The 11083-nt window shown below is 39.3% G+C and overlaps 1 protein-coding gene across 3 annotated transcripts; it reads left to right on the forward strand.

Moving 5' to 3' along the window:
- Positions 1–428: 428 nt before the first annotated feature.
- On the forward strand, positions 429–5014 carry LOC109872105 (nucleolin). 3 transcript variants are annotated; one of them, XM_031807140.1, is made up of 15 exons: positions 657–813; positions 1169–1229; positions 1313–1414; positions 1606–1662; positions 1784–1867; positions 1965–2088; positions 2194–2330; positions 2430–2556; positions 2659–2801; positions 3015–3144; positions 3323–3459; positions 3581–3707; positions 3792–4024; positions 4394–4458; positions 4670–5014. In XM_031807140.1, the coding sequence occupies exons 1-14, from the start codon at positions 697–699 to the stop codon at positions 4420–4422; spliced, it is 1608 nt and encodes a 535-aa protein (XP_031663000.1). In that variant the 5' UTR covers positions 657–696; the 3' UTR covers positions 4423–4458; positions 4670–5014. The 3 variants fall into 3 exon arrangements, with proteins under 3 accessions (XP_020318806.1, XP_031663000.1, XP_031663001.1); XM_020463217.2 differs by lacking the exon at positions 4394–4458 and having other exon boundaries at positions 429–813; XM_031807141.1 differs by lacking the exon at positions 4394–4458 and having other exon boundaries at positions 667–813; positions 1313–1867.
- The last annotated feature ends 6069 nt before the right edge of the window (positions 5015–11083 follow it).

Here is an 11083-nt window from a genome sequence, read left to right on the forward strand (position 1 = left end):
AAACGGCACCTACTATTTTAAGTGCATATGAAAACTGATCATAAAAACATTGAATAAAAAATGTTTTACATATACATGTTCCTAAGACCTTTTTCACTTGGAAATAAGTATTAATAACTAAATAGAACAATACCCGTGTAAAGTCAGAGCAGACCTGTATGCCTTTTAAAACCGTATCTTAGTTACTCTATACATAAAAAATAAAAAAACATAGCTTTCAGTCTTCTTCGTAAGTTTGTAAACAAAACAAGTCTTCTGGTCATATAAGAACGAACTAATAAATTGAAGTACCCGAGTATTCCGAAAAATAGTCACCTGATATGCATAACCTTACATTAAGACCAAAAAGCTTATTTGAGTCAAGATATAGCTTTGTGGCTGTGCTATCTAGTGGAGACCTTAAATAACCACTGTGTGTGTAAATGACTGGTAATTGCAATCTGGAATCATTGGGACGTCCATGCCCTAAACCCTTTATTTTATTTAACTAAAACCCTTAACCCCTACACTTACCCTAACCCAGTGTTTCCCAAACTCGGTCCTGGGGACACCAAGGGGTGCATGTTTTTTTTTTGTTGCCCTAGCACTACACATCTGATTCAAATGCACAATCATTAATTGCCGTAAGGACGTTCCAAGGATTCCAAATATCCCCGTCAAAATTTCAAACCATATCCGGGCGTTAGGTCAACTTGCATGCCGGGAAAGAAAGTATTTCATCGCTGCTCACCACATGTGAATAGTCGTGTTCGCTGTACAGCAACGTTAGCAGAAAGAAAAGAATACGCAGAAAACATGGCAAAGTCAGGCAAAGTAAGAATGACATCTAAAATACACTTATTATTAAAGGCGAACTGGCTCACTGCAGTTAGTCTCACACGGCCACACGTGAAATGACATTGTTGAACGCTAGCTAATTAGCTAAGTTAACGTTAGGTAGCTATTGCTGTACTCCAATGTTACTCTGCCTAACTGTGTGTTCATGAAATGTTTAACTAGCAACTTTGTATCACAGTTTGAACATGTGTTCAACGTAATGAGTTATAATGTAATTCGAATGCTCAGTATCGGCCTGTTCTGTTTGATTGACGATGATTAATCAATCACCAAAGTCCACACCATGACGTGCAATGTACTGAAATGCTCATTCCCCCAAAATGCTTTATAGACTACCCAATTAAAGACCTCTAAAAAGAGAATCGGAAAGATCAGCGAAGACAATAACTCTGGTAAGTGTGCCAGTGTAACTTTGGCAATAAATACAATTATAATGACATTAAATCAGCCTTTGATATAACATGATGCCTTGCAGAGGTTCAGACTGATTCTCCAGCATCAACAGAGGAAGCTGCCACTACTCCACAGGTCATCGTTTCCACAGAACCTGAAGAGAACAAGGTCAAAGATGCCCCAGGTAGCAAATGCTTTGAGGGGTGGTAAGAAGCCTAGACTGTATATCTGCGTATGACATCAAGTCCCAACATGTAGCCTAATTGGAATGGTGATAATGTTCATATGAAATTTCTTAAATACAAAACACAAAAGAAACAATATGTTTTTAAATTCAGTAGGTATTTCCAATGTCAATTAATATTGTTTGTGTAGCTTCAGAAGCGGAACAGATGGACACAACTGCTGATGCGAAAAAGGTTCAAGTCCAGGGTGAGGTCAAAGAACAGAACGGAATTGTAACCAATATTTGCCAGATGTCACCCATTAGTTGTTTTTCATCAGGGTATCTATGGAATAGTGTTTTAATACATGTCTGCATTTCTCTCTCCAGCTGTTGCAGCAGCCCCAGTAAAGAGAAAAGCGGAAGCAGAGGATGAGACTTCTCCAGCGAAGAAAACAAAGTGCATTAATGATGGTACGATTGTGAACAGCAGTAAATATCACCCCCTCTGTTTGAGCGATTGATGGTTTCAGTGTGCTAACATGCATCTTGTTTTTATTTTATTTTGAAGGTTTTTGTCTTTTTGTTGGAAGCTTGAACACATCCAAGACAGTGGAGGAAATTAATGATGCCTTGGCAAACTTCTTCACATCGCATAGTCTGTTGTTTCAGGATATTCGAGTGGACATTACAAAGTGAGTACTTGGCATTGTTATGCACTGCATAAACTTAACCTCTACAAATGTTTGTAGATTTCGTCATGATACAGATTCTTCCCCATGTTTTTGTGCATTCTGTAGGAAATTTGCATATGTCGACTTTGACACAGAGGAAAACTTGACAAAAGCCCTTGAGCTGAATGGGGAGAAGATCCTGGACCGAAAGATGAGGCTAGGCAAGGCCAAGGTCAAAGACCCCACAGTAGATGACAAAAAAGGTACTAGTCTCATCTTGAGTGAGTTATCCTTGCTACTGTTATATGAGTCATTTCTAGAATTGATTGTTTTCCATGTAGTGACAGTCTTTTTCCTCACAGCTAAAGATGCCAGGACCTTGTTTGTCAAGAATATTCCATTTGCAGCAACAAAGGAGGACTTGAGGAAAGTCTTTGACACGGCTGTCGAAATCAGGTTTCCTGGAGGCATTGGCACCCCAAGCAAAGGGTGAGATGCAGTGTCCATTTGATATTTACGTGAAATGGCTAGTTATGTCTATCCCAGGATTCTGTTCTAAACACGTCTATTGCATCTATTTCGTTGTGACAGAATTGCCTACATAGAGTTCGAAACGGAGGCCACTGCTGAGAAAGTGCTGGAGGAGAAGCAGGGGATTGATGTCCAAGGCCGTGTAATCGTTATTGACTTTTTGGGAGAAAAGAGCCTACAACAGAAAATAATCAAAGCTCCAGGTAAAGATGCAAAGAAATGAGGTCAATGGAAATTAAATTACTGTAGAAGCACAAGGTATTTGATTAGCTAGCTATATGGCTAGTCATGTTGCTCGTTAGCATCTTCAAGATTAAAGTATGTTGTAATTCAGTGATTAGTTGAGACATCTTGTTTATCATAGTTCTCTGAAAAGTGAATGAAGTTGATGTGTTCTCAAATGTTCTGTTCCATAGCTGAGGCCACACCAAATAACGAATTACTGGTGACCAACCTGGCTTACGCTGCAAAAGAGGATGCCCTGAAGGAAATCTTTCTCAAAGCAGTCAGTGTCAAGATACCACAGAGCAATGGTAAACCGAGAGGGTGAGTGAAGACGCATGTTGTTGCTGCATCTGCTTTGTTGACCTCTATTGAAAATGTTGAACGCCATCAAATTGCAATTTTTTTTAAAAAATTAAATGATTAAGTATTCATGCGATTAATTTCATGTTCTGACTGGAAATAATTAAATTGTGACAATTAGGCCTTTTTCTTTCAAAAGTCATGCCTTCATTCAGTTTGAAAGTGTGGAAGATGCCAAAGAAGCCCTGGAATCATCGTTAAACAAAGAGATTAGTGGAAGAGCCATCAGAGTAGAGTTCAGCCAGAAGAGGCCAGAAGGTGACAAAGGGAACACTGGTAAATATTTCTTAGACTTGCCCAGTGAACATCTCATAGCAGAGAATTGGTTGGCGAATCATTTGAAGTTGTTTGGCTGTGTGATCATGCATACTTCTGTAATGTGTATGCTCTCTTGTAGTTCCTTCGAAGACGTTGATGGTCAGGAATCTTGCCAAGGAGACGAGTGAGGAGACTTTGAAAAGTGTCTTTGAAGGTGCCATTGAAGCTCGAGTCACCAAAGACAAGTCGACTGGCATATCTAGAGGGTATGTGGTGAAAACTGTCCCCCTTCAAATCACATTTTTACATTCAGATGTCCTTTAAATACTCACAGTTGGCCACTTCTTAAGGTTTGGCTTTGTGGACTTTGAGAGCCCAGAGGTCTGTAAGGCTGTCAAGGATGCCATGGCAGACCTACAGATTGATGGGAGCAAGGTGACCCTGGTCTATGCCAAACCACCGGGTGAAAGAGGATCTCGTGGAGAAGGAGCGGGCTCGAACATGCGTTACGGAGAGAAACCCGGGGCTAGAGGTGGCTCTGGAGGCAGGGGCAGAGGTAGAGGCTCCAGAGGTGGACGAGGAGGTGAGATCACCTAGGTCAGGGATGGTTAACTGGCGGCCCACCTTTTGTAGGCCCGTAGTTCAATTTCCACCAGGAGGAACTCAGCTGGGGTCTCAACTTACTGTTGAGAGTTAGAGTGATAGAATACACAAGGTCCAATTGGGTTGTGTGTCGGATGTTTTTCTATTATGTCAGTCATTCTTTTTTTAGAATGATAAATTTAGTCCAGCGGCCTGCTATCTAAATTTATGGGGGGGGGACTATTAACATTTCTCTCCGCACCATGGCAAAATGTCAGGAAATTAAAGATTCACTATGCGGAACTAGCAAGTATAGTGTAGAGAATCATTTTACCATCTTAAACCACTGAAATATATTTTCCTTTGGCAGAATTTTGCTTGGGGCCCACAAAAGGCTAGGGCCAACTCTTACTGCTTGTGTGGGTATGGATGTGGGTAAGCAGATACAAGCGTGCAACTGTGGCCCCTTGTGATAAGTTCAGATTTTTTTGGGGGGGGGGGTTGCTATAGGTTGAATTGAAGTTGCAAAACTGATGAGGACATGTCAATTGATACTTCATACTCAATGTATTCTCTTTACTCCACTTGTATCTACCAACAATTCTACCAGCGTTGTAAGATGCTTTCGTTTGTTATTGTTTTTCAGGCAGAGGTAGTGGCGGCGCAAAGAGGACTTAAAAAAGAAAAGAAGTAAAGGAAGGCGCTTTTTATTTTTTACAATGGACTGCTGCAACAGCTCTATTTCAACGTCTACATTTCCTGACACGTTTGTGATGGGCACCTAACGATAATCAGAAACAAACCAATTTGTTTAGCGATATATGTGAAAAGTTTCTACCACGTTGTTCATACATAATGGTGAAATGTCTGACACATTGTACTGTACGTGTAACGTTTTTGTCTGTTTTACTTTAGTTTACCTTTTTAATTGTTAATTTCATGTAAAGACTTTATTGAAGGCTGGGCAATTAAAAGGTCCCCAAATTTCAGATTTTCAGTTTTTTCTATTGTCTTTTTTAGGGGAGCTTGTGTTTTTGTTTGAGACAAATTCTTTCTTTAAAAAAATTATGTATACAGTGTACAAATCATTTAGGAACACCTGCTCTTTCCATGACAGATTTCACTTGGTCAGTCTATGATCACTTGTTAAATTCTTCAATCAGTGTAAATGAAGAGACCGTTTAAAGAAGGATTTTTAAGCATTGAGACATGGAGTGTGTTTGTGTGCCATTCAGAGGGTGAATGGGCAAGAACAGATTTAAAACTGGGTATGGTAGTAGGTGCCAGGCGCACTGTTTTTTGTCGAGATTTGCAACACTGCTGGGTTTTTTCAAGCTCTGCAGTTTCCTGTGTGAATCAAGAATGGTCCACCGCCCAAAGGACATCCAGTCAACTTGACAACTGTGGGAAGCATTGGAGTCAACATGGGCCAGCATCCCTGTGGAATGCTTTCGGTACCTTGTAGAGTCCATGCCCTGACAAATTGAGGCGTTTCTGAGGACAAAAAGGGGGTGCTCAATATTCGGGTGTTCTGGGTGTTTTGTACACTTACTGTGTATGAAAAGTTGACTTTACCAGAATGAATGCAGACCAGAATTAAATTTGTATTCAAAACTGACATATGCTAATTATAGACTGCCTATACTGAGTGACAGTCCACTTATCAACTATCAAAAGAACAGTACTGCCATTTATGAGAAACATTTTAGCATATTTTCCAAGAAGCTTAGCTAGAACACAATTTCAAGATATCAGCAGTTGCCTCCGTGAAAGTCTGAAGACTAGCTCGGAGCAAGCACACATTTGGTGAATGCACGAGCGTCTGAAGCTAAGATACAGAAATATCTGTTACTGTTAAGGATATCATAATGCTGAAAAAGGATACTGACAATGAAAAGAGAAACCAATTGGGCTTTTAAAGGACAATTGTGAACATGGTTTCATTTGGACATTACAACTTTATTTTATACTGGCTCAGGTTAACTTTTCCACGAAATCACCCATATATACAGTACCAGTCAAATGTTTAGAGACACCTGCTCATTCAAGGTAAAAAAATATATATATATTACAGAATAGTAGTGAAGAGTTCACAACATAATGAACACATATGGAATAAAGTGTTAAATGTAAAATATTTAAGATTATTCAAAGCCAACCTTTGCCTTGACAGCTTTGCACACTCTTGGCATTCTCTCAACCAGCTTCATGAGGTAGTCACCTGGAATGCATTTCAATTAACAGGTGTGCCTTGTTTAAAGTTAATTTGTAGTTTTTCTTTCCTTAATGCGTTTGAGCCAGTCAGTTGTGTTGTGACTAGGTAGGGGTGGTATACAGAAGATGGCCCTATTTGGTAAAAGACCAAGTCCATATAATGGCAAGAACAGATCAAATAAGCAAAGAGAAATGACAGTCCATTATTAGTTTAAGACATGAAGGTCAGTCAATCTGGAAAATTTCATGAACTTTAATAGTTTCTTCAAGTGCAGTTGCAAAAACCATCGAGCGCTATGATGAAACTGGCTCTCATGAGGCAGAGTGAAGGAAAAGCATCCAACAAGTGCTCAGCATATGTGGGAACTCCTTCAATAATGTTGGAAAACCATTCCTCATGAAGCTGGTTGAGATAATGCCAAAAGTGAAAGGAAAAGTGAAAGGAAAGGAAGACCCAGAGTTACTTCTGCTGCAGAGGATAAGTTCATTAGTTATCAGCCTCAGAAATTGCAGCCCAAATAAATGCTTCTGTGTGAATCAGGCCTTCATGTTTGAATTGCAGCAAAGAAACCACTAAAGGACACCAATAATAAGAAGAGACTTGCTTGGGCCAAGAAACACAACCAATGAACATTATACTGGTGGAAATCTGTCCCTTGGTCTGATGAGTCCAAATTTGAGATTTTTGGTTCCAACATGTCGACAATGACCCAAAACACACCTCCAGGCTGTGTAAGGGCTATTTGACCAAGAAGGAGAGTGATGGTGCTGCATCCAATGACCTGGCATCCACAATCACCCGACCTAAACCCAATTGAGATGGTTTGGGATGAGTTGGAATGCAGAGTGAAGGAAAAGCATCCAACAAGTGCTCAGCATATGTGGGAACTCCTTCAATAATGTTGGAAAACCATTCCTCATGAAGCTGGTTGAGATAATGCCAAAAGTGTGCAAAACTGTCATCAAGGCAAAGGGTGGCTACTTTGAAGAATCTCAAATATGAAATATATCGTGATTTATTTAACACTTCTTTGGTTACTAAATGATTCCATATGTGTTATTTCATAGTTTTGATTTCTTCACTATTGTCTTACAATGTAGAAAATAGATTTAAAAAATAAAGAAAAACCATTCAATGAGTAGGTGTGTCCGAACTTTTGACTGGTACTGTACATGTATATACATACTGAACAAAAATATAAATGCAACATGTAAAGTGTCGATCCCATGTTTCATAAGCTGAAATAAAAGATCCCCGAAATGTCCAATTGCACAAAAAGCTTATTTATTTTTACTTCCCTGTTAGTGAGCATTTCTCCTTTTCCAAGTTAATCCATCCACCTGACAGGTGTGGCATATCAATAAGCTGATTAAACAGCATGATCATTACACAGGTGCACCTTGTGCTGAGGACTATAAAAGGCAACTCTAATATGTGCCGTTTTGTCACACAAACACAATGCGACAGATATCTCAAGTTTTGAGGGAGCATGCAATTGGTATGCTGACTGCAGCAATGTCCAATAGAGCTGTTGAAAGATAATTTAATGTTAATTTCTTGACCATAAGCCGCCTCCAATGTCGTTTTAGATCATTTGGCCGTACATCCAACCTGGCTCACAGCAGCAGACCACATGTAACCATGCCATCCCAGGACCTCCACATCCGGCTTCTTCACCTGTGGGATCATCTGAGACCAGCCAACCGGACAACTGATGAAACTGAGGAGTATTTCTCAAATCAAAGTTTATTTGTCACGTGCGCTGAATAAAACAGGTGTAGTAGACCTTACAGTGAAATGCTTACTTACAAGCTCTAACCAACAGTGCAATTTTAAGTAAAAAATTGGTATTAGGTAAACAATAGATAAGTAAAGAAATAAAAAAATAAACAGTAAAATGACAGTGAAAATAACAGTATCGAGGCTATATACAGGTGGTACCGGTACAGAGTCAATGTGCGGGGGCACCGGTTAGTCTGTAATAAAGCCCTTTTGTGGGGAAAAATGTATTCTTATTTGCTGGGCCTGGCTCCCCAGTGGATGAGCCTGGCTCCCCAGTGGATGGGCCTGGCTCCCCAGTGGATGGGCCTGGCTCCCCAGTGGATGGGCCTGGCTCCCCAGTGGGTGGGCCTGGCTCCCCAGTGGGTGGCTGCACATGCCCAGTCATGTGCAATCCATAGTTTAGGACCTAAAGAATTTATTTAAATGGACTGATTTCCTTATATGAACTGTAACTCAGTAACATTGTTGAAAGTGTTGCGTGTAGCATGTATGTTTTTGTTCAGTATATACTGTGTATATATATATACTGTAGGTTTCAGTAGGTGCCCATTTTGCTAATGTTTTCTTAGTCAAAAATGTCCAACCTGGTGTAAAATGTATGTGACCGTAATGATTGGAATATTACACACATTGTTATTTGATATCAATCGATTTTAGATCATGGTTAAATGTTGTAGAACACTGCCATCTCTTGGATAGGCATGATAGGGTAGTGTAAACCGATGGAAGAAAGATTTCAGAATGAATTGGAACATTTTCTTATTTCCCCCCAAGACAGAAAAGTATTGCATGCAAGTAGATGTAACACATTGAGATGGATGATGCAAGCCCAGTCTTTGAGGTCTGTTTTAACCAAAGATGGTGGATAAATTAAGATGTCTTACTCAGGTTGTTTACCATTGAAAAAAAGTCGACATATATAATTCCTTTGCTGGAGTCAATTACCGAAAGCACCCTCTTTGGCCTCATGGGTGGAATGGTAATAATATTTTTCATAATAAAAGTTTTTTTTTTTTTTTACTGATGCAAATCTGGTGTTTCTATGTCAAACAGTTTTGTTATATTTCAGTCTTCTGTGATGTATATAAAGTGTAATATTGGGATGCAAACTTAAAATGGAATACATTTAAACCTTAAAATCTGACATGGTTCATGTTTCTTCTTCTTTTTAAGCCCATAACCATGTGTGTGAGGTGTATACTTTTGTTTCAAAGTAGATTTGTTTAAGACCACCAAGAATCACTCTGTGTGACCCTGATTTAGCCGACTACAGTAAAAAGTTAAGGGGTGACTCTCACATAGACACCAATGCATAGCAGCTGGGTCTGGTCTACCTACTTCATTGACCACGGTAACATCCACGCAGTATTCCGGATAATAGCTCATATCCTGGTTAAAGCTGCAATATGTAACTTTTTGGCTGATCTGACCAAATTCACATATGTGAGTTATAGATCTGTCATTCTCTTGAAAGCAAGTCTAAAAAGCGGTATATCTGTTCTGTGTTTGCAATTTCTCTGCTTCCGTTCTTTAGGCTTTGTATACCAGTTTCAAGCAGCTGAAAATACAATATTTTGGGTTATGGAAATTATATTTCCACGGCAGTTTAGACGGTACAATGATTCTCCACACTACTTGCTTGTTTGCCACAAACTCAAATTAGAATTTTAGCAAACAGAAAATGGTGGAGTGATTTCTGCATAGTGCACCTTTAAGGTCGTTTTCGGGATAAGATCTTTACATGCCCCTTTGATATCCCGCTCACCAGTATTCCTGTGGTATCCATGAATAAACAGAATATTCATAATCTGCCTGTAACGGTTTTCTTCTGGGGAAAGAGAGGCGGACCAAATTGCAGCGTGGTTAGTTTTGTACATCTTTAATAAAGATGAAAATACAACATCTACAAAACAAGAAACGTGAGGAGAGAGAAGAAATAAATATTTTATTTATTTTTATTACTTTTTTTAAACCAGTCCTATTTTGTGCCACAAAGACAGGAACCATCACCCACAAGAGACCTAAAAAAAATATGGCTGCCTAAATATGGTTCCCAATCAGAGACAACGATAAACACCTGCCTCTGATTGAGAACCACTCCAGGCAACCATAGACTTACCTAGAGTACTACTCTAACCACAATCCTATTACTACAAACAACCCCAGACAAAATAAACCACATAAATCCCCATGTCACACCCTGGCCTAACCAAAATAATAACGAGCACACAGAATACTAAAACCAGGGCGTGACACTGCCTAGGGATGGCAGAATATTTCTTTTTACAGGAGGTGGGAAAAAAAAGGTTTTAAGCTTCAGTCATATAGTTATTTTTCTGTTTATTTTTTCCGACATTAGGTAGGCTATTTGTTAGTCAACTTGTCTATAATTAGATACATGCAGCATATATTCTGTCATAACCTGGTGCTCTAGAATATCAAATAAAGCCTTGCTCACCAGAATGATGTCATAAATCCATAGAATGAATGCATAATCAACAATCTAGTTGACATTGGTAAGGTTTTCTCTTTCATTTCTGCTTCTCTCGTGGAGTGGCGACGCTGACAGGTTTTAAGGAAATGAAAAGCCTTGAAAATTATAGTATTTCAGTTTGTCTTGGATATATATTTTGGTTTAAAGTTAAATACTCTCAGCTTTTATGTAGCTGGAAAATAAAATCTGGGTTAGGCTACATAACAAGGTCCCTAAGCACACGTTAACATTTTCTCAAGATGGAAGAAATAAATACAACAATGTTCATATGCATCAACTCAAAAACAGAATACTGGTGTGCATGTAAACGTGGTCATATGGTGCTTTCAAGACAACTGGGAACTCGGAAAAAAACGAGGTAAAATCATATGATGTCAGTGATCTTCAGGTCGGAAAGTATGAGCTCTAGAAACGCTTGAGTTTCGACTTGGAATTCCGAGTTGGATGACCGTTCAAAACGATTTGTGTCAATCGGACCACGTTTTTTTCCCCCGAGTTCCCAGTTGTCTTGAACGCGACAACTGACTGTATATGAACCAGAAAAAATGGTAAGTTCTCGCTTCCTCTTC

This window comes from Oncorhynchus kisutch, linkage group LG27, assembly GCF_002021735.2.
Source record: "Oncorhynchus kisutch isolate 150728-3 linkage group LG27, Okis_V2, whole genome shotgun sequence".
NCBI classification, from domain to species: Eukaryota; Metazoa; Chordata; class Actinopteri; order Salmoniformes; family Salmonidae; genus Oncorhynchus; species Oncorhynchus kisutch.

Coding starts and splice junctions, on each gene's coding strand:
- LOC109872105 (XM_020463217.2), top strand. CDS start 697: ATGCCGGGAAAGAAAGTATTTCATCGCTGCTCACCACATGTGAATAGT. Junction 3,145..3,322: donor AGCAATGGTAAACCGAGAGG/GTGAGTGAAGAC, acceptor TTCTTTCAAAAG/TCATGCCTTCATTCAGTTTG. Junction 4,025..4,669: donor CTCCAGAGGTGGACGAGGAG/GTGAGATCACCT, acceptor ATTGTTTTTCAG/GCAGAGGTAGTGGCGGCGCA.